The sequence below is a fragment of the Salvelinus sp. IW2-2015 genome, linkage group LG4q.1:29 (assembly GCF_002910315.2).
Source record: "Salvelinus sp. IW2-2015 linkage group LG4q.1:29, ASM291031v2, whole genome shotgun sequence".
NCBI lineage: Eukaryota > Metazoa > Chordata > Actinopteri > Salmoniformes > Salmonidae > Salvelinus > Salvelinus sp. IW2-2015.
The window spans coordinates 6,766,022-6,789,850 of NC_036842.1; the positions used below are offsets into that span (position 1 = coordinate 6,766,022).

General features: G+C 41.1%; 1 protein-coding gene across 1 annotated transcript; it reads left to right on the plus strand.

Annotated features, from left to right (window-relative positions):
* Nucleotides 1-851: 851 nt before the first annotated feature.
* LOC111961321 (BDNF/NT-3 growth factors receptor-like) lies at nt 852-21,469 on the plus strand. Its single transcript, XM_023983497.2, has 18 exons — nt 852-1,316; nt 2,747-2,821; nt 2,931-3,002; nt 4,747-4,815; nt 4,944-5,104; nt 5,357-5,493; nt 6,424-6,556; nt 6,983-7,294; nt 7,698-7,718; nt 10,820-10,828; nt 12,627-12,661; nt 12,766-12,865; nt 13,103-13,291; nt 13,794-13,924; nt 14,247-14,419; nt 15,946-16,186; nt 20,385-20,543; nt 21,207-21,469. The coding sequence occupies exons 1-18, from the start codon at nt 1,111-1,113 to the stop codon at nt 21,390-21,392; spliced, it is 2,409 nt and encodes an 802-aa protein (XP_023839265.1). The 5' UTR covers nt 852-1,110; the 3' UTR covers nt 21,393-21,469.
* Nucleotides 21,470-23,829: the final 2,360 nt, after the last annotated feature.

The window sequence follows — 23,829 nt, forward strand, 5'->3', positions numbered from 1 at the left end:
CTTATGGCCTACCAAAATCTGATGTATCCACAAATATGTATTTTTAAAACCATATGCTAAACATAGCTTTGACAAATTACGACTATTCCGATTGAAGCTACAGTATTTCTGTCTTTTTTTTCCTCGGATGGAAGACCCATTTGAAGCACACACACACACATATATATTGTTTAATTATTTTTCGTAGATGCAGCCCGTCTTGTGCGTCAAACTGCACGTCACACTCGTAATGGCCATCCATGGAGCTGTGGTATTGTTGGAAAAAGCACTCTGTAGGCCTATAGACCGAGGTTGTCGGTATGCAGAATAAAATTGGCACATCAAACATTACAAATAAAGGTAATATAATTCAATTTTAACCAACTATTAAGCCTTCTATTATAAGATAAGGGTGTAGGTAGGCCGTCAATGTAAATAAGAATTTGTTCTTAACTGACTTGCATAGTTAAATAAAATAAATAAATGTAGGGTTATAGTTTGAATAGCCTATTCCCATCTATTTTTCAGAATGTGTACGATAAGCATACAAATATATAGCTATTGAATAGTCATAACACTGATAAATGTTGATCAACTGTCAGCAATACATCTCTGTATCAACGCAATTCCAGCGATGACTGGCGGAGATGCGCTCTTCCACAGCGGTAATCAATAGACGAATGCAGGTACCCTGCCTCCTCGCATACGCACTCTGTCGCTACATCACCACGCATTCTGACTCCACCGTGCAGTCTCTTATTTCCATCTCCATCACTACTGCATATGAAGAAGAATCACAAGGATAACGGGTTGCTCCCTCAACATCTGGAGCGCCACGTTTTACCACGCAGAGACAGTCGCTCTGCCTCTGAGAAAGAGACGGGTGAGACGGAGGACGGAGCACTTGACACCTTGCTTCACCGCATCGATATGCAGTAGTGTGATACCAATTCTGCGGAGACATAGAGGCCATTCCATGACATCCTAATATTACATTGAGGGGATTGCGCATTCGTGATCAAAGGTAGTCTCGTTAGTGGTGCCGAACGGATTAATTTGGCTATAGGACAGGGGAAATTAATAATATCCATATTTGATCAATACCTACCGTGAGATATCGTTGGACCTGCAATGGACTCCAACGTAGGGGAATATGGAATGGCTCGCTTGGGAATCTTTATGGTTTTGATGGGGCTGTGGCGGTTTAGTGCTGCTTGCCCTGCGTTCTGCACTTGCAGCATCTCAAGGATTGCTTGTATCGATCCTGAACCAGGGATCGAGGATTTCCCTATCCTTACGTTAGATGACATAGAAATGGACATCAACATCACCGATATGTAAGTATCGAGTAATTAAAATAAATGGCTACGCTCATTGCAGACATGGCAACCCTACAATGAACAGTTCATGTTTTAAGCAAACCAATGTCAGATTGCCCAAACAAATAAATACAAAAACACATAAGGTGTATTTACTTTGCCATACTATTTAGGCTGTTCATCTCTCATGTTTTCAGTTTCGTATGGAGACAGCCTACCCTAAGCAACAATTTAAAAAAAAAATAAGAAGTAGGCTATAGCTTCAGCATATAATAGTGTAGGATAATTATCATGCTAGGGGAGGGGGGTCGAGCGTGCGTGTCAGGTGGTGGGGGCACGAGTTGTTGGGAATATTTGGAATAGGCTATTTTCCTCTAGAAACCAGGCCCTGGCAGGGATAGTGGTAAGGATATTTAGTGGGGATAATGGCATGATGGCTGCCGTGGCTCCAACATGCAGAGACTTGGGGGAAGCAAGAAAAAAAACATGAAGGAAAACAATGTCAGATAAATTAGCCAAATCACGATTATAATGGGCTAGCCAACGTAACAGACTCGGGTCTATGTCGCCCCCACAAAATACCCATCGTAGCAATCAATGCCGCGCGAAGTGGTTCTTGGAAATATCAAACACGTTAGCTCACAGTGGTATCTGTATAAAACACAGGTTTAAAGCCATTTATTAGGTTTAGGTTACAATTGTTGAAGCGCCAGAGCTGGACTGGATGAGTGTATTTGATAGACAATAAACAGATAATGCATGTGCGGAGAAAACAATGCATTACCACGGCACGTTGTTGGTGATAAGTGTTACTCTAGTTTATCAGGTCTATTAGCTAACGCAGCATATGTTTAGATTTACCATATTTCAGTGCAGTAGGCCTATTGCATGTATCCATAAGGTGTATAGTATTGTGCCTGAAACCTATATTGCTCCTGGGCAAATGCAGATAGTGAGAGAACTAACACCATCAGCATGCAGGGGCCATAGCCTACATCTAGACAGGGTGGTGTTGTACTTAACTGTGTCCTCTCATACCATCCATAGCTTAATCAAAGGTTAACCTTAATTGATGATGGTCTACTGGCCTATTACCTTGGCATGCAAAGCATTTTCATTCATTATTATGAATATTTAACATGAATAATTCATTCTAAACATATATGAATATTACATGAACAACCATCACCCATCCGGGTGTTGTATACTCTAGTGTAAAGAGATATCAATCACATTAGCTGTTCTAATCAGTAGATATTAGCCGAGTGTCCAAAGAGACACCAGTTTGTACCACTATCCAATCTATCATGAAGAGAAGCTACAGATTCCCGTAAAACAGTTCAGAAACCTGTGAAACTGCCCGAAATGGACATGATGGTCAAATACTATATTTCCATTATGTTTGTAATAACAATAATTTGTCATTATTTTGTATTGAACTTTTACAGATACATTGCAAATCAAAACAGACTATTTGACATCAATGATAACAGCTTGAAGTACTACTCAAATCTCAGAAATCTGTAAGTATCAGTATTACGCGAGGTTATGATCCAGACTATGTTATGGTTGAACTATATTATTATGTAATCGTGACTAAAAATAACACATTCACTCCCCCACTCCGAACAGAACTGTGACAAATACGAAATTGACTTCTATCTCATCTCAGGCCTTTTTCAACAATACAAGACTTCAATATCTGTAAGTACTGTATAGTCTTTGATTAATCCTCTGTTTGGTGTTTTTCTTATCTTCCTCCTCACAGATGTAGCTAATGTACTTTCAAAGAGCAAATGTAGGGCCCCCAAGCCAATCAAAAACAATTAAGCCCAATTCATATTATAGACTATGTAGATTCTTACAGATGTAGGATCTTAATTTGGATCTTAATTTATATTTTTGTTTTGCTGAGAATGTTCCTACACAGCAGGAAATGCAAACTTGTAGTGTATTTGAGTTTTAAATAGGCTTCTAAACGGTGTGCATTCCACTTTGAAACTTGATTTGCCCTAATGAAAAATGTATCAACCCCTACAAAAATGTCCATTAATTATAATCCACATAATAATTAACATTTGCTGTTGCTGAAGGATTATTCTCCTGCTGTAGCAAACTGTCTCAAATGAAGATTCTACATCTGTACTAACCTTACAGTGAAGCCTGGCAGTCAACACTTCTAATGTGGTAATTCTTGTCCAAATCTGCATGGATTGGCATGATAATGTCGACTATAGTCAAAGGAGCTGGTTCAAGCACATACGGTTTAGCCTCATGGCTGGGTAACGGGACGACACGCTCAGCAAACAGTGACGAGCAGTTAATGGTCGGACTATATTTTTTTGTTAATGCATAGTTAAAAGGTGCTAGGGGCAAAAGAAGTGAAAGTGATAGAGAACATATAGCAAGCATTCTTTTCCAACGTCACATACGTTTTCATTTTAGTTTAATCACACACACACACACTGATTTTGGATTGAGTTCAGTATATACAGGTAACTGCCAAAAGAAAGGAAACTCGAGTAAATGAGGGATATAAAAGTACATTGAAAGCAGGCGCTTCCACACAAGTGTGGTTCCTAAGTTAATTAAGCAACTAACATCCCATCATGCTTAGGGTCATGTATAAGTGCCCAGTTGCCCATTATTTAGGCTACCATGGCTAGAAGAAGAGGTCTGTGACTTTGAAAGAGGGGTCTCAAATGAGCATAGGGGGTTTAAATGGTTATGTGTGTGTGTGTGTGTGTGTGTGTGTGTGTGTCACCAGATCTCAACCTGGTGACACAGACGTATGGGAGATTCTGGAGTGGCACCTGGTGTTTTTAATCACCATCAACAAAACACCAAATTATGGAATTTCTCGTGGAAAATGGTGTCGCATCCCTCCAGTAGAGTTCCAGACAGTGCTTGACTTGGGCAGGAGCTCACCGGAGCAGAGTACCGGCACCTCAAATGTTCTACTGCTTGAGCTCCTGTTCCTCTTATAGAATATTAACTCAAAAGTATTGTGGAGCTCCTGCAACGAATTGTAAACAATACCGGCACCTATTTCAGTCCAAGTCAAGCACTGGTTCCAGACACTTGTAGAATCTATGTCAAGGCGCATAGGAGCTGTTCTGGCGTCTCGTGGTGGCCCAATGCCGTATTTTTATTTAACTAAGCAAGTCAGTTAAGAAAAAATTCTAATGTACAATGACGGCCTAGGAACAGTGGAAGGAACACAACTGCCTTGTTCAGGGGCAGAACGACAGATTTTTACCTTGTCAGCTCAGGGATTCGATCTAGCAACCTTCCGGTTACTGGCCCAACGCTCTAACCACTGCCGCCCCAAAGATACTTTCTGTTGGTGTTTCCTTTATTTTGGAAGTTACCTGTACATTGATAACATTAGTTAACCTACAATAGTTGGTTTATTGTAACATTTATGATTTATTGTTTTGACTCGTAGGAATCTGAGAGACAATAACTTGTCAACACTCTCTTGGAAAACATTCCAAAACTTAAATATGACATCTTTGTAAGTACCTATCCCTATTTACTATTTTATGTCATCTAATTCTTATTTTAAAGTGCAATGTCTATGAATGTGTGTGTGTGTGTGTGTGTGTGTGTGTGTGTTAATGCTCTGTTTTTTCCCCCCTCTAGTCCTCTCCTGTCTGGTAACCCTCTGGAGTGTGTATGTGAGAACATGTGGATCAAACTGAGGCTGCAAGAGGACATTGACAGTACAGAGAGTCAAGAGCTGAAATGCATAGATGACAGAGCAATGAAGAGGGCCATCTCCAGATTCTCTCCCCCTGATTGTGGTAATGTCAACCCCAGAGAAAGACAGACATACAGACGGGGAACTACACTAAACATGTTGTGACAAAGCAGAGAGAGAGAAAGTTTGTGTACGTGTGGAACATTGAGGAGCATACTAGAATGCCAGTGTATTGGTTTGACTTTTCTTTTCAAATAGTCAGTAAACAGCATGAAGTACAAATCAAGTGAAGGTCACTTAGGTGCAACTTGTACAGTAAAACAACATTGTTAAAGGTTCTGTTTACATTTGACAGAGGCTCCCGCAGTGGAGGTCAGTCCCACTATCATCAAAATGACGGAGGGAAGTGATGTCAGAGCAGTGTGCAGTGCAACAGGGTCTCCTGCCCCTGATATCTTGTGGAATATTGACAGTTTGTTTACCATCACTAAGGTAAGATGAGGATCTTTGTTTTGGTATATTATGACACAACCCTCTGACTATTACTAGGGCTAGGAGTTGTTCCTAATGAGGTCATGTGGGCAGGGAAAAACTCTTGGCTTTGTATATTATGCACTTTCCTCAACTGACACCTTAACACTCACCCCCCAAAAATTGCCCCTTTTTCGATCTTGTCTCATCGCTGCAACTCCCCAATGGGCTCAGGAGGCAACGGTCAAGTCACGCGTCCCCCGAAACATGACCCGCCAAACCGCGCATCTTAACACCCGCCCACTTAACCCGGAAGCCAGCCGCACCAATGTGTCGGAGGAAACACTGTTCAACTAACGACCGAGGTCAGCCTGCAGGTGCCCGGCCCACCACAAGGAGTCGCTAGAGCGCGATGAGCCAAGTCAAATCAAATTTTATTGGTCACATACCCGTGTTTATCAGATGTTATTGCGGGTGTAGCGAAATGCCCCCCCGGCCAAACCCTCCCCTAACTTTGACGACGCTGGGCCAATTGTGCGCCGCCCTATGGGACTCCCGATCACGGCTGGTAGTGATACAGTCCAGGATTGAACCTGGGTCTGTAGTGACGCCTCTAGCACTCCAATGCCTTAAACTGCTCGGGAGGCCCCATAGCACTCAGTTTTATGTTTGTTTTTCATTTTTTACATGAAACTTGTCAAGTTTTTACATTTCAATACGAAAAGAACAATATCATTTTATTATTATAATAACAGCACATTACACCATACTTTTAAGTGTTTTATAACATACAGCGTTAAATATTTTAACTCCAGATGTTTCACTATGATCACAATGATTTGTTATTAACTGTATTGACTGTGTAATACATGTTACTATTACTAATAATGCTAAAGCTAATAATGCTTATGCTCATCATGACAATGCTAATATTCCTAAATGTATTTACAGATCAATGCCTTGGAGCTGGAGAGCAATCTGACACTGTTAGGTCTCTCGCCTTCGGACAACGGCAGAGTGATCACTTGCAATGTTGAGAACGTAGTCGGCCAAACCGAGGCTTACCTCCAACTCAACATCCTCTGTAAGGACGTGTTCTGTTGTGTTGAGTGCCTATACCATTTTTTTATATTTTTTTATTCTGCCACTGTGGTTGCAAAATGTAAAATGCCATTTTCACTGATTCTACAGTGTAATTTTATCCTGGATCTGTAGCCTCCTAGTATTGGTTGTCTACATTCTGAAAGACCACCTCTGGTGGTTCTGTGTCCTTACTGAAATGATAATATTGCTCAACAATCTGATTGACTCTACATGTCTCCTGTCACCTTGCCATACTGTACTCCTCCTTCTGTTTAGCTCCTGGTTGCCCTCAATGCCCTACCATACTCTCCCTCCTGTCTAGCCCCCTTACCCCAGTATCCCACTGTATTCTTCCAGTCCTCCTTCCTCATGTCTAGCACCCACTCCCAGTACCCTGTGACTATTCTTCCTGTTGTCTCTGTGTCAGTTCGCCCCACTATCCTGGAGCTGCTGGAACCATTGCGCCTCCACCACTGGTGTATCCCCTTCAGTGTGACCGGAAACCCCAAGCCCGAGCTACGCTGGTACCACAAGGACCAAGAGCTCCACGAACAGGAGTACATCAAGACCGAGATCCACGAGAGCACAGGGAGCGTTCACCACGGCTGCCTGAAGCTTGTCAACCCGACTCACATCCACAATGGGCAGTATACGCTGGTGGTCAGGAACGAGTACGGGGAGGATCGTAAAGAAATCGACGCCCACTTCCTGCTCCCGCCAGACCCAGACTACGATACAGGTCTCACTGCAGTTTAGTTTATAGTTACTGTAATTCTATATAAGATGTTATAATCTATATGTAAGTTGTTTTTAGACTCTCTGAAAAAATCTGTGCTATGTAGAACCCTGTAGGACCATAAAAAAGGTTAAAAATAGAACCATTTCAAGTCAAATAAAAGTCTTTTTGGTTCCAAATAGCACCAATTCAAGAGTTATATTTGAAACCAGAGGTTCTATGTGGAACCAAAAATGGTTCTATATGAACTGAAAATTGTAACCTTTTTTCAGAGGTTTCCTACCGGAACAAATGGTTCAACATAGCAGCTTTTTTTCTGAGAATATTCTGTTTTTTTTTGTGTAGCATGGTATGTGTAATGGATGTTTATGAATAACATGTACATTCCCTTTTTCACTTATTTCAGAACCGCCATATACCTACCCTTGTAAGTATTTCTTAAGACATTGCAATTTTGCAAAGAATTACAATTCTAAAACGTGCCATTACAAAGACAAGTATGTATGTGTTTTTCTCTTGACATGATGTTAAATAACTGTCCAGTGTTTTCAGATTTCTATGATATATGACCTATAATTAATTACAATATGAGTGAAATAGATTTCCTTCCAAATTCTTTCAATTAAGAATATCAAAAATCAGCTTTTCTGTGTTGGAATGGTGTGGGCGTATACCAATCATAAAAAATATGCACGCAAGTAGACCACCGATTGGCCTTTATGCGATCATCCTCTGAGGAAATTGCAAGCATTTTTAAAAACGGTCTATTTGACATAGTTTGAGGTGCTCCCCCCCCCCCCAAAAAAATAATGCTTTGGCAACATACGGTATGAGTATAGCACGAGTCAACAACATTATTCATGTACGAGTTAACAGAATATGAACTTTTTAAAAGTGAGATTTTCACTGGAGAGTTACTTTAATTTTAAATATCCATCGCAGCCGTTTTTTTTGTTATCTCAATATCAAATCATTTTGGGATACAATTAAGTACCTTACTGTGAATGTTTTCAATTTAAATTGTCATAAAGAAACAAACATTGCTCTTTGCTAAGAAGCTATTTCTCAAGCAAGAATTTTGCAGGGACTGTCTGGGAGTGGTCTGAGTTGGGAGGGGAAAACTGAAAGCTAGCTGTTATTGATAGAGGTTTGGAACTGTTTCTTATTGGTCTATTAACTAATTTACCACCTGGTGATGTCACCAGTCAGGCCAACACTCCATCCCACAAAACAGTCAAAAAATTTCGGGCGGTCTTTTCAAACAGCTCTTACACTAAAAGGTCATTATCATAAATTTCACAATTTTACAGTATTATTCCAACGTGTGTGTGTTTGTGTGTGTGTATACAGTGCATTCTGAAAGTATTCAGACCCCTTGACTTTTTCCACATTTTGTTACGTTACAGCCTTATTCTAAAAATGATGAGGAAATGTTTTGATTTAATCAATCTACACACAATATCCCATAATGACAAAGTGAAAACAGGTTTTTAGAAATTTTAGCAAATTTATTTTAAAAAACAGACACCTTATTCACAAGTATTCAGACCCTTTGACATGAGACTTGAAATAGAGTTCAGGTGCATCCTGTTTCCATTGATCATCCTTGAGAGGTTTCTACAACTTGATTGGAGTCCACCTGTGGTAAATTCAATTGATTGGACATGATTTGGAATGACACACACCTGTCTATATAAGTTCCCACAGTTGACAGTGCATGTCAGAGCAAAAACCAAGCCATGAGGTCGAACAAATTGTCCCTTGAGCTCCAAGACAGGATTGTGTCGAGGCACAGATCTGGGGAAGGTTACCAAAACATTTCTGCAGCATTGAAGGTCCCCAAGAACAGTGGCCTCCATCAATCTTAAATGGAAGAAGTTTAGAAACACCAAGACTCTTCCTGGAGCTGGCCGTCCGGCCAAACTGAGCAATTGGGGGAGAAGGGCCTTGGTCAGGGAGGTGACCAAGAACCCAATGATCACTCTGACAGAGCTCCACAGTTCCTCTGTGCGATGGGAGAACCTTCCAGATGGACAGCCATCTCTGCAGCACTCCACCAATTAGGCTTTTATGGTAAAATGGCCAGGCGGAAGCCACTCCTCAGTAAAAGGCACATGACAGCCTGCTTGAGATTGCCAAAAGAGAAAGGCACCTAAAGGACTCTGACCATGAGAAACAAAATTCGCCTCCCGGGTGGCGCAGTGGTCTAGGGCACTGCATCGCAGCGCTAGCTGTGCCACCAGAGATTCTGGGTTCGCGCCCAGGCTCTGTTGCAGCCGGCCACGACCGGGAGGTCCGTGGGGCGACGCACAATTGGCCTAGCGTCGTCCGGATTAGGGAGGGTTTGGCCGGTAGGGATATCCTTGTCCCATCGCGCACCAGCGACTCCTGTGACGGGCCAGGCGCATTGCGCCCTAACCAAGGTCGCCAGGTGCACGGTGTTTCCTCCGACACATTGGTGCTTCCGGGTTGGATGCGCGCTGTGTTAAGAAGCAGTGAGGCTTGGTTGGGTTGTGTTTCGGAGGACGCATGGCTTTCGACCTTCGTCTCTCCCGAGCCCGTATGGGAGTTGTAGAGATGAGACAAGATAGTAATTACTAACAATTGGATACCACGAAATTGGAGAGAAAAAGGGCGTAAAGAAAAAAAAGAGAAACAAATTTCTCCGGTCTGATGAAACCAAGATTGAACTCTTTGGCCTGAATGCCAAGCGTCACGTCTGGAGGAAACCAGGCACCGCTCATATCCTGGCCAATACCATCCCTACGGTGAAGCATGGTGGTAGCAGCATCATGCCGTGGGGATCTTTTTCAGCGGCAGGGACTGGGGGACTAGTCAGGTTTGAGGGATAGAGCAAAGTAAACCTGCTCCAGAGCGCTCAAGACCTCAGACTGGGGCGGAAGGTTCACCTTCCAACAGGACAACGACCCTAAGCACACAGCCAAGACAACACAGGAGTGGCTTCGGGACAAGTCTCTGAATGCCCTTGAGTGGCCCAGCCAGAGCTTCGGACTTGAACCCAATCGAACATCTCTGGAGAGACCTGAAAATAGCTTTGCGTCAACGCTCCCCATTCAACCTGACAGAGCTTGAGCGGATCTGCAGAGAAGAATGGGAGAAAGTTGCCGAATATAGGTGTGTCAAGCTTGTAGCGTCATACCCAAGAAGTCTCGAGGCTGTCATCGCTGGCAAAAGAGCTTCAACAAAGGGTCTGAATACTTATGTGAATTTGCAAAAATATCTAAACCTGTTTTTGTTTTGTCATTATGGGGTATTATTGATGAGAAAAACAATTTAATCAATTTTAGAATACGGCTGTAACGTAACAAAATCTGGAAAAAGTGAAGGTCTGAATATTTTCCGAATGCCCTGTATGTATAAAATACAGGAAAATTTTGTTTTTGACTGCACTGGGCCCTAAAGACTTTAGGAATAATGACAGATTGATGATCCTGCCTTGTTATTTTCCTTTCTTCTGTCTACTGCTCTTCCTGTGCTGTGGGATGTCATCACCCTGCTGCATCTCAGACACCACTGGTATGTGCTTGAAGTATGAAATCCTGAGGGAACGTATTGGATTTGGGGAAAAATCCAGGGTGGTCCAAAAGCTGATAGGGGATAGACGAGCATAATCCATGGCGAAACCTTTGACTGGACAAAATGGCAGTTTCTGGACCCTGTCTATTACATAACTTACAGTGCCTTCAGAAAGTATTCATACCCCTTGACTTATTCCACATTTTGTTGTTACAGCCTGAATTCAAAATGGATATCAAAGTGAAAACATGTTTATTGAAATTGAAATACAGAAAGATTTCATTTACATAAGTATTCACACCCCTGAGTCTATACTTTGTAGAAGCACTTTTGGCAGTGATTACAGCTGTGAGTCTTTCTGGGGATTGTGCAACATTTGCCCGTTAGTCTTTTAAAAAAATCTTACATTTGTCAAATTGGTTGTTGATCATTAGATCTAGATCTTGAAGTAATTTATGTTAAAAAAAAAAATGGTTAAAGAGCAACAGTAAAATAACAGTAGCGAGGCTATATGCAGGGGGTACTGGTACAGAGTCAATGTATGGGAGCACCGGTTAGTCAAGGTAATTGAGGTAATATGTACATGTATGTAGAGTTAAAATGCACTATCTTCTTAGTAAGCAACTCCAGTGTAGATTTGGCCTTGTGTTTAAGTTATTGTCCTGCTGAGAAAAAAACTCCCCAGCCCTCAACAATTACAAGCATACCCATAACATGATGAAGCCACCACTATGCTTGAGAATATGGAGACTGGTACTAAATAATGTGTTGTATTGGATTTGCCCCAAACATAACACTTTGTATTTAGGACAAAAGTTTTTTGCTTTGCCAAATGTTTTGCAGTATTACTTTAGTTCCTTGTTGCAAACAGGATGCTTGTTTTGGAATATTTTTAGGCTTCCTTCTTTTCACTCTGTCAATTATGTTCGTATTGTGGAGTAACGATAATGTTGTTGATCCATCCTCAAACTATGTAACTGTTTTAAAGTCACCATCGCCCTCATGCTGAAATCCCTGAGTGGTTTCCTTCCTTTCTGGCAACTGAGTTAGGAAGGATGCCTGTATCTTTGTAGTGACTGGGTGTATTGATACACCATCCAAAGTGTAATTAATCACTTCACCATGCTCAAGGGGATATTCAATGTCTGCTTTTTTTTACCCATCTACCAATAGTTGCCCTTCTTTGCGAGGCATTGGAAGACCTCCCTGGTCTTTGTGGTTGAATCTGTCTTTGAAATTCACTGCTCGAGGAACCTTACTGATAATTGTCTGTGTGGGGTACAGAGATGAGGTAGTCATTCAAAAATCATGTTAAACACTATTGCGCACAAAGCCAGTCCATGCAACTTATTATGTGACTTGTTAAGCACATTGTTACTCCTGAACTTATTTAGGCTTTCCAAAACATAGGGGTTGAATACTTATTGACAAGACATTTCAGCTTCAAATGTTTTATTAATTTGTAAAACTTTCGGGGAGAAAATCCACTTTGACATTGTTTGACATTGTGTGTTGGTGTGTAGGCCCCCAAAAATCTAAATGTAATCCATTTTAAATTCAGACTGTAACACAACCAAACATGGAAAAAGTCAAGGGGTGTGAATACTTTCTGAAGGCACTGTAGCTAACACACCTACTGTCTGGTTACATCACAACCAGACAGCATTTTTAGCGTTTGAAAAATCTAAGGTCATTTTAATGTGAGAGAAGAAATTAGATGATGTACTTTAATGTTTGTATGTTTAATGCTGTTTCATTCTGTTTTAAATATGTCCTGTGCTTGTTCTTTTTGTCTCAGACTTACCACTACCCCCAATAGAGGACAGTGTTGCAGTAAGTTAACGTACACATCATAATTTGTCATGCGTGGTTATGTGCATACTATAATGTTGCGCACTGTTATTGGTATTTTGCATTGTTGAATGGTGTTTTTCCAGGTGTACATAGTGGTGGGGATCGCTGGCGTGGCACTCATTGGATGTGTCCTGATGGTGATCATTCTGAAATACGGAAGAAACTCAAAGTTTGGGATGAAGGGTAAAGCTTTTCTTTTTAATCTTAGTTTAGTCGTTTTTCAAACCAGTATTGAGACTTGCAGGCCTCCCATTTGGATAACGATGAACAGCTTGTTTTAGGTGCACATTTCTACAGTTTTAATTCCATTTAACCCCACCACATTTCAGCTTATGTTCGGCGACATAATAACATACAGAAGTCAAACACTCCTCTCATAATTGTATTTCCTCCCACTGGGGTCCTCCCCTTCCTCCTCAGGCTCCTCCTCAGTCATCAGTAACGACGATGACTCCGCCAGTCCTCTTCATCACGTCTCCAACGGCAACAACACCCCGTCGTCCTCGGAGATGGGCCACGACGCGGTGATCATTGGAATGACAAAGATCCCTGTCATCGAGAACCCACAGTATTTCCGCCAATCTGGCAGCATGCTGAAATCGGACACGTGTGAGTTACCGTGGCGCGGAGGTCTGCTGGTGTTGTAACCCGGTCTTTTTCTGATAAATCCATGACAGGGCCACTGCGACTGGATGGACTTCATGGCGATGACTTTGGTTGACCTCTTGCCGGATGACTTGCAGTTAATGTTGTAATATCAGACTGTATGGCACAGAGGATGTCACTAGACAGACACACACATCTGACTATTTCACTTGTAGCCCTGTGAGGAAATGTAGTTCTGTAATGGTTACAATGTCCATACTCGTCTGACAAGCGTCCAGAATATCACAGTTTCACTGTTTTTCCTCTATACAGAGTAGACTAGGGCTGTTAACTTTAGTGTATGTAATGTGTAGGGCCAGGAGTTTTTCCTGACCACTTGACCTGACTAATTCTAACTAGGGCCCAGAGTTTTTCCTGGTCAGTTCACACGATGTTCAGGAAAAACTCAAGCCTCTAGACTAGGGCCTTGTGATAGCCTTACTTCATCTGTCTCTTTACATCCCAGTTGTCCAGCACATCAAGAGACACAACATTGTGCTGAAGCGTGAGCTGGGAGAGGGGGCCTTTGGGAAGGTGTTCCTGGCTGAGTGCTACAACCTGATCCCAGATCAGGACAAGATCCTGGTGGCTGTCAAGGTAAAGTATGGCCATCTATGCATGCCATTTCAAACAATCAACACGCACTTTAGTCCTGGCTTTGATTTTTATTTTTTTAAGAACAGCTAAGTATAAACTATTTAGCTGTTTGTGCTTTTCCCATATGTGAGGATTCTATGTACATTGTTTTGGATAATAGCACGGCAAACAAGTATATTAGGATTTAATCGAATTTTGTAGGAAGGAGACTTTGAAACAATCACCATTCCCATCAATCAATGGTTAAATGATGCTGTGCGTGCGTGTGTGTGTGTGTGTGTGTGTGTGCTTGCACGTGCACATGCATCCCTGTCCTCCTCAGACGTTGAAAGAGGCCAGCGAGAGCGGCCGAGCCGACTTCCACCGGGAGGCGGAGCTACTGACCAACCTGCAGCATGAGCACATCGTTACCTTCTATGGCGTGTGTGTGGAGAGTGACCCGCTCATCATGGTGTTCGAGTACATGAAGCACGGCGACCTCAACAAGTTCCTCAGGTATTGTCCTGTGTCCCAATGTCTTTGTGCGAATGTGCGTGTGATTTACGTTTGCCAATTCACGTGTACTGTATTAAATTACTAACGGACGTAAATACTCGATGTGAGCAATGTGTATGTTTTGTGTCTGTTTTTATCCTTTTACTGTAAGCCAGAGCACCAAAGACACATTTAAACTTAATGCATAATAAAGGTGTCTAATCTAATCAGTCATGAAAGGTTATGGGGGATTTTAGCACATACAGTACCAGTCAAAAGTTTGGACACCTACACATTCAATAGTTTTTCTTTATTTTTACTCTTTTCTACATTGTAGAATAATAGTGAAGACATCAAACTATGAAATAACACATATGGAATCATGTAGTAACCAAAAAAGTGTTAAACAAATCAAAATATATTTTACATTTTAGATTCTTCAAAGTAGCCACCCTTTGCCTTGATACTTTGCATACTCTTTGCATTCTCTCAACCAGCTTCATGAGGTAGTCACCTGGAATGCATTTCAATTAACAGGTGTGCCTTGTTAAAATATAAATTGTGGAATTTCTTTCCTTCTTAATGCATTTGAGCCAATCAATTGTGTTGTGACAAGGTAGGGGTAGTATACAGAACATGGCCCTATTTGGTAAAAGACCAAGTGAATCAAGCCTTCATGGTCGAATAGCTGCAAATAAATCCCTACTAAAGAACACCAATAATAAGAAGAGACTTGCTTGGGCCAAGAAACATGAGCAATGGACATTAGACCGTTGGAAATCTGAGATTTGGACTCATCAGAAAGAAAACCACCGTTTCTTTGTGAGACAGAGTAGATGAACGGATGATCTCCGCATGTGTGGTTCCCGCCGTGAAACATGGAGGAGGAGGTGTGATGGTGTGGGGGTGATTGCTGGTGACACTGTCTGATTTATTTAGAATTCAAGGCACACTTAAACAGCATGGCTACCTCTGCAGCAATAAGCCATCCCATATGATTTGCACTTAGTGGGACTATCATTTGATTTTTAACAGGACAATGAACCAAAACACACCTCCAGGCTGTGTAATGGCTATTTGACCAAAGACCTCAACCCATGTGAGATGGTTTGGGATGAGTTTGATCGCAGTGTGAAGGAAAAGCAGCCAACAAGTGCTCAGCATATGTGAGAACTCCTTCAAGACTGTTGGAAAGCATTCCAGGTGAAGCTGGTTGAGATAATGCCAAGAGTGTGTGAAGGGTGGCTACTTTGAAGAATCTAAAATATGAAATTATTTTAATTTGTTTAAACACTTTTTTGGTTACTAAATGATTCCATATGTGTTATTTCATTTTTGATGTCTTCGCCATTATTCTTCAATGCAGAAAATAGTAAAACTAAAGAAAAACCCTTGAATGAGTAGGTGTGTCCAAACTTTTGACTAGTACTGTATGTAAGTGTGATGGAAGCGAATGAGTTTGCACTTCTCCAATTAAGTCCTCTTTGTAGTCAATTGTAGATAACTATAGTTAGCATGGTGTTTGACCCACCTGTGTTGTGGTGTAGGTCCCATGGTCCTGACGCAGTGCTGATGGCTGATGGGCAGCACAGCCTGATGGTGGAGCTGACCCAGTCCCAGATGCTGCTCATCGCCCAGCAGATCGCTGCAGGCATGGTCTACCTGGCCTCCCAGCACTTTGTCCACAGGGACCTGGCCACACGCAACTGTCTGGTGGGAGAGAACCTGCTGGTCAAGATTGGGGACTTTGGCATGTCCAGGGATGTGTACAGTACCGACTACTACAGAGTGAGTCTGTGGGCATGCACACACACACACACACACACACACACACACACACACACACACACACACACACACACACACACACACAAGCAAGACAGGAATAGACTCATGTGTAATTAGAATTTGGTTTTGGTTTGTAACAGCCATGCTGTTACAGCAATAATTTTAACCATCAATTTTTTTATCTATTTTTAATTCCATTTAAATGCAAATTCTATAATCTGCATAGAATTGCTGTTTCCATGGTAATAGGGGGCAACAGTGCAAAATGCACTGGCAGTTTTTTTTCCCTGAGCAAGGAGTTCATGCTTGACGTTGCATTTATGCCGTGATGCAAATTTAGCCTTGAATTCTCTATTTTAAGGCCTTTTCAGAGGCAAGCTACTGCTCCTAAAATACCTAGATTCATGAACACGCTTCTCCTTATCACCCCCCTTTCTATCCAGTATCTAACCTAGTTCTTATAAAATGAGTGAGGGAAAACATTGTCTACCTTAGCAGATAGCCTGGTAGCCTAACCTGTGTCTGTTTTACCCAACTCCTTTGTTGTTGTTATGCCAAATTGGCATGATATTGGCTACTTAAAGCACAAACAGATTGGGCTAACAGGCTAACTGCTATCTGCTACTGTCTAGCTTCTACTAGAACAGTATAGACAACACTACAGGCTTTAATGCGATTTCATGCCTGCATGGGCCCAAAAATATTTTGGCCATCTCAGATTGATCTGACAAATCTCACATAGAAACTTAATTGGGAGGATGGATGTTTGATATTCTTTTTACATTTGGGTCAGAAACATTTTTTTTTTAAATCATAATGAAAGTGTCCATTTTAGGCCCTTTTTAGACCTATACATGCCCCTTGTAAGACTTAATGATCTGTGAACCGTACATGATACAGACAACACCTTGGTGTCATTGTCCTCCTGATAGTGTGCTCATTTTTAGACATATTGTTTTAAACAATATATTCTACAAGTACATCACATTTCTAGAGTGGGCTCTCTGCTACTTTCAAAGTTCTGATACATTTTATGAGCAGCACCAACACAATGAATGGGGAAATGGATTCAAAGGGAACTCCCTCTGCTGGTGATTTGCTGAATGTGCAATCCTACAGGAGGCTTGTGATTGGTTAATGACATACAATGTCAATTTCTTTGTATAAAATTGATAATTTCTTCAAAAGTACCAGAGAGCCCACTCTGGGAAGTTGATGTTTGAATAGTATATTGTTCCAAACAATGTCTAAAAATAAGCAAATTCAAAAAGGTTACTTTTGAGATATGAATAATATTTTTTTATGTTGAATAAATTAATGGGAATTTTATTTCAGAACATAGACATACTCCATGTTTTAGAGCACACATTAAAAGGAGTAAGATGACAAGATGCTTCACAAATTATTTGTTTCTTACAGGAGGCATGTATAGGTCTAAAAAGGGCCTAAAACGGCCACTTTCATCGTTTTATATACAGTACCAGTCAAAGGTTTGGACACCTACTCATTCAAGGGTTTTTCTTTATTTTTACTATTTTCTACCTTGTAGAATAATAGTGAAGATATCAAAATTATGAAATAACACATATGGAATCATGTAGTAACCCAAAAAGTTTTAAACAAATCAACATATATTTGAGATTCTTCAAAGTAGCCACCCTTTACTCGATGTCAGCTTTGCACACTCTTGGCATTCTCTCAACCAGCCTCATGAGGTATTCACCTGGAATGCATTTCAATTAACAGGTGTGCCTTGTTAATTTGTGGAATTTCTTTCCTTAGTGCATTTGAGTCAATCAGTTATGTTGTGACAAGGTAGGGGGGTATACAGAAGATGGCCCTGTTTGGTAAAATACCAAATGCATATTATGGCAGGAACAGCTCAAATAAGCAGAGAGAAATGACAGTCCATCATTACTTTAAGACATGAAGATCAGTCATTGCGGAAAATTTCAAAGAACTTTGAAAGTTTCTTCAAGTGCAGTCACAAAAACCATCAAGCGCTATGATGAAACTGGCTCTCATGAGGACCACCACAGGAAAGGAAGACCGAGAGTTCCCTTTGCTGCAAAGGATGTTCATTAGAGTTACCGGCACCTCAGAAATTGCAGCCCAAATAAATCTTTCAGAGTTCAAGTAACAGACACATCTCAACTGTTCAGAGGAGACTGTGTGAATCAAGCCTTCATGGTTAAATTGCTGCAAGGAAACCACTACTAAAGGCCACCAATAAGAAGAAGAGACTTGCTTGGGCCAAGAAACACGAGCAATGGACGTTAGACCGGAGGAAATCTGTCCAAATTTGAGATTTTTTGTTCTAACCGCCGTGTCTTTGAGACTCATAGTAAGTGAACAGATGATCTCCGCATGTGTGGTTCCCACTGTGAAGCATGGAGGAGATATGATGATGTGGGGGTGCTTTGCTGGTGACACTGTCTGTGATTTATTTAGAAATCAAGGCACACTTAACCAGCATGGCTACCATAGCATTCTGCAGCGATACGCCATCCCATCTGGTTTGCGCTTAGTGGGACTATCAATTGTTTTTCAACAGTACAATGACCAAACACACCTCCCAGGCTGCGTAGGAGCTATTTGATCAAGGAGTGTGCTGGAGTGCTGCATCAGATGACCTGGCCTCCACAATCACCCGACCTCAACCCAATTGAAATGGTTTAGGATGAGTTGGACCGCAGAGTGAAGGAAAAGCAGTCAACGAGTGCTCAGCATATATGGGAACTCATTCAAGACTGTTGGAATAGCATTCCAGGAGAAATCTGGTTGAGAGAATGCCAAGAGTGCGCAAAGCCGTCAAGGCAATGGGTGGCTACTTTGAAGAATCTAATTTATATATTATATATCAAAGATATATTTTGATTTATTTAACACTTTTTTGGTTACTATATGATTCCATATGTTATTTCATAGTTTTTACTTCTTCTATTATTCTACAATGTAGAAAATAGTAAAAATAAATAAAAATCCTTGAATGAGTAGTGTCCAAACTTTTGACTGGTACTGTGTGTGTGTGTGTGTGTATTATATTATTTATTAAAACATTTTTTAAAGCATGTTAAACCTTCCTCCCAATTATGTTTTTATTTGAGAATTGCCAGAACAATCTGTTTTACCAAAAATATTTTGCGCCATGCTGGCATTATCTTAAAGAGCCACTGAACATGTCAATTGGCACGTGTGTTTTTCTATTGCTCATTAGAAAAACACGATTTCATTTTCAAGATTTCATGTTTGTCCCCCATGAGACACTGTAGACGCAGAAGAAGTCTATTTAATTTCCTCATAATCCTCAGAATGAATCTAAAATAACTCATGGCATCTGTAATTAATTTAGACGTTTTTGCAGAGGATGTTTTAGTTGCGCAATTTTACATCGAACTAAGGTGTTTGGTGCAGTATTTCTGAAGTAACACACGGTTGTTCCAAACTCCCTTTTAGGCGAGACTGACTTTATGACCAAAATTATCCTATTTACACTTTGTAGTCAATTTTGACACTAGAATAACTGTTCCTGACTCAAATCGATGCCATGTAGGCCGTTTTCAAAGGGATTTGTTGCTTTTTAAAGGCACTCAGATTTGGCTCTTAGATCCAGACTTGTTCTGTGTCCCAATCAGCCCCAGGCCTGGGGTCTATGTAGACTACAGTCCCCTCTGCTGCTTCCTGGCCCTCCCTCGGGAGAATCAATACAAAACAGATTAATGTAACTGAGACCCATCAACCCCCCCCCCCCTCCAATCAGAGGGCAGCATATGAATATGCCCACTCACTAATACACAGTATCCGCTATTGTGATCATATAGGAAGACCAACGATGCAGCTGAACAGCAATTGGGTCAACACATGGAAACATTTGAACTGACAATCATGTCAATATCAGACAAGGCCTAACCATACCAATACAGGCAAAACATGTTGGGTTTTAATACCTTTTTTAAATATCTCATAATATTGATTTCCATGACAACTGTAGGCCCACCCAATACACATTTGTGTACGTGACCTTTAAACAAATGTTAATAGGCCTTAATAGTAGGTTGGTTACTGACCTGACTGACAACACCTTTCCATCTAACCCTGTTTTTTGGGCCGTCTCCCGTTCATTCCAGCCTTCGTCCTCATTTGACCTTCTCTGTGGTTTTCCTGGATGGTTCTTGATGGATCCTTTGTCTGTTTCCAGGTGGGGGGTCACACCATGCTGCCCATCCGCTGGATGCCTCCAGAGAGCATCATGTACCGGAGGTTCACCACGGAGAGTGATGTCTGGAGTCTGGGCGTGGTCCTCTGGGAGATCTTCACCTATGGGAAGCAGCCCTGGTACCAGCTCTCCAACAATGAGGTCAGTAGTCTCTTATCACAGACAGCAGCACTCTTGAGATTTGGTTCTGGGTTCCCGAGATTACAAGGTCTTAGACACAAACTCAAACCTTTCCTACAGTAGATTGACTACACTGGTATCACAGCACTTGACCTCCAATGAGATTTATTGTCAACTTCAAATACGTCAGTCTTCTGTAGTCTCCATTTTTCTAATCTTAGTTGCAGTATATCACATTTGTATTGTCCGTATACATCGACTGTACAAAACATTAGGAACACCTGCTCTCTCTATGACACGGCGTGACCAGGTGAATCCAGGTGAAAGCTATGATTCCTTATTGATGTCACGTGGTAAGTCCACTTCAATCAGTGTAGATGAAGGGCAGGAGACGGGTAAAGAAGGGGGGGGGGGGGATTGCAACGCAATATTAGGAAGTTGTTCCTAATGTTTTATTCTCTGTGTAGATTTTTATGCGTTATGAATATACGTTTCCTGGAAATCTATTAGATGAAACCAAGGCTAATATGTCTGAGTCTAAAAAACACATCACCTGTGGAAACCTCACTTTGTTTAGATGCCGTCATCATGTGAGCAATGGCTTCCTTAATTGCCCCTGAGGGAATAAATAAAGTTGAATTGAACTGAATTTCAATTGAATTGTGGTGGTGACCCTTTATGCAGGTGATCGAGTGTATCACCCAGGGGCGCGTGCTGCAGCGGCCGCGTTCCTGTCCAAAGGAGGTGTACGACCTGATGCTGGGATGCTGGCAGAGAGAATCCTACATGAGACTGAACATCAAGGAGATCCACAGCCTGCTCCAGAGTCTGGCCAAGGCCTCGCCTGTCTACCTGGATATACTGGGCTGAGTGAGTCTGGGCAGGTGTATGGTGGGGGTGAGGGGGAGTTGCGGTGTGTGTGTGTGTGTGTGTGTGTGTGTGTGTGTGTGTGTTGTGTGTGTGTGTGTGTTGTGTGTGTGTGTGTGTGTGTGTGTGTGTGTGTGTGTGTGTGTGTGTGTGTGTGTGTGTGTGTGTGTGTGTGTGTGTGTGTGTGTGTGTGCGTGCATGTGTGAGCATATGTGTTTGCGTGTGTGCCGACTGTGCTGACTTGCTTCTGCCTCCTCATCACATAGAGAAAAGCCTTAAATTTGATTGACATTTCCTTTCCTTCTCCATTTGAAGATACTCTTAGGACCAGTTTCTCAAACCCAGATGAAATAATCCAGGAGTAGGCCCAATTCTGATTTAGTTCATCAAGAGCTAAAAATGATGTATTCTATTAACCTTGAATTACATACTGCTGGACTGTGACGTGAACTTTTTAAAGGAAGTTTAACCATAGTCCAACAATAATTGAGGCCATGTCCATGAAACCAAATGATTGGTAATCTTGATTAAATTGTAATCTGGGTCTGCGAAACAAATCATTAACTGTATTATTGTACTCTTCTTGTACACTGTAATTGCTGGGGATGAACAAAGGGAAAATGACTGTGTCCAAATGATCATGGACAATGTATGGACACGTGACAACATGGATAGAGCTTTTCCTTGTTCCTCCTAACATGAGGAACATCTCATGTGGAACGACATATAAAGTCGAAGTAATATTATTATTTTTTAAACCCATTGCAATGAAGTAAGGCTTACCGCTTATATAAGTGTCATGGACTATTTTTATGATGTGAGAACTTTCTTATTGATGTCAGGTGCTTTTGACTCTGTTGTTTTCATGTTACCACTTTACATTTTGATTGGTGACTGAATTCTGTCATCATGGCCAACCAGTCCAGAGCTGTGGAGTTGATTATTATGGTACTTGAAGGGTACCTCTTAGGACTTATAATGACTTCATATCACATTAATAACCCATATATACCACAGTATGAAAGAAAACATCGATTCGTGAAATGCTTATGTACTGCTCATATATGGTTATTCATGTGTTATAAAGTCTATGTAGGTAGCCTCAGTCTAGAGAGAACAAGAGCCATCCATCCACACAACACAACACCGTTAAACCCCGTTAAGAGTGTTACTATACAACACCGTTAAGAGTGTTACTATACAACACCGTTAAACCCCTGAGTGTGTGCATATACATATGTGCATATTACAAAAACACTTTTAAATGTTATAAAAAATAAGGATTTACCTTTTAAAACATATGGGCATTCTCTATGCCATATTTATAATTAATTTTTCAGAATTAATATTTCAGGTTGTGGTTCATTATCAGTGGTATTTTCTATCTGATTCTATTTTGCTAGATACTGACATTGTCCATTTCCATGTAGAAGGTCTTGGTGTTTTTGAATGTGGTTAGTATGCACTACACATGTCACAATCTTGACTGGATAACTAAAGCACAGTGAATAAGGACCGTCCCAGCATTAAGTTGGAACAGGGAGGAATTTGAGTTGCCTCAACAAGTAGTAAGAAAGTTGACCATACTGTAGCATAGAATAACATTGTCATTTTGTTTTGTCATTTGTGAAGAGCACATTCACCAGCAATGGCTTAGAGAGAGCATCATTTTATCCTCTACTGTATAAATCTATTGGAGGCCCAGAAATCTACTACACTGTTTGTTTAGCATTTTCGAAGGCAGCTTCATAAATGCTGTCGATGTTGTTGAGGTCGACGTTGATAAGATGTTTCAGTATATTGAAGCTAATAGGAAATGATGGATTTAGCCTTTAAGGATATTTGATTTATTTCAAATGTATTTGTGGGGAATCAACATTGACACTGCTTTAGTTTTCACCCTAGAGTTAGAAAAGATCACTGGTAAAATGCCCCTATTCAGCGATTTATGCACTTAAATTACTAATTGACTTGTTTACATTTGGAACCAGGGTGTGAAATTCTGATCTTATATTTATTATTTATTTATTGACACACCTACTCATTCAAGGGTTTTTCTTTATTTTCTACATTGTAGAATAATTGTGAAGACAAACTATGAAATAACACAAATGGAATCATGTAGTAACCAAAAGTGTTAAACAAATCAAAATATATTTTAGATTCTTCGAAGTAGCCACCCGTTGCCTTGATGACAGCTTTGCAAACTCTTGGCATTCTCTCAAACAGCTTCAACTGGAAGGATTTTCCAACAGTCTTGAAGGAGTTCCCACATATGCTGAGCACTCGTTTGATGCTTTTCTTTCACTCTGCGGTCCAACTCATCCCAAACCATCTCAATTTGGTTGAGGTCGGGTGATTGTGGAGGCCAGGTCATCTGATGCAGCACTCCAGCACACTCCTTCTTGATCAAATAGCCCTTACACAGCCTGGAGGTGTG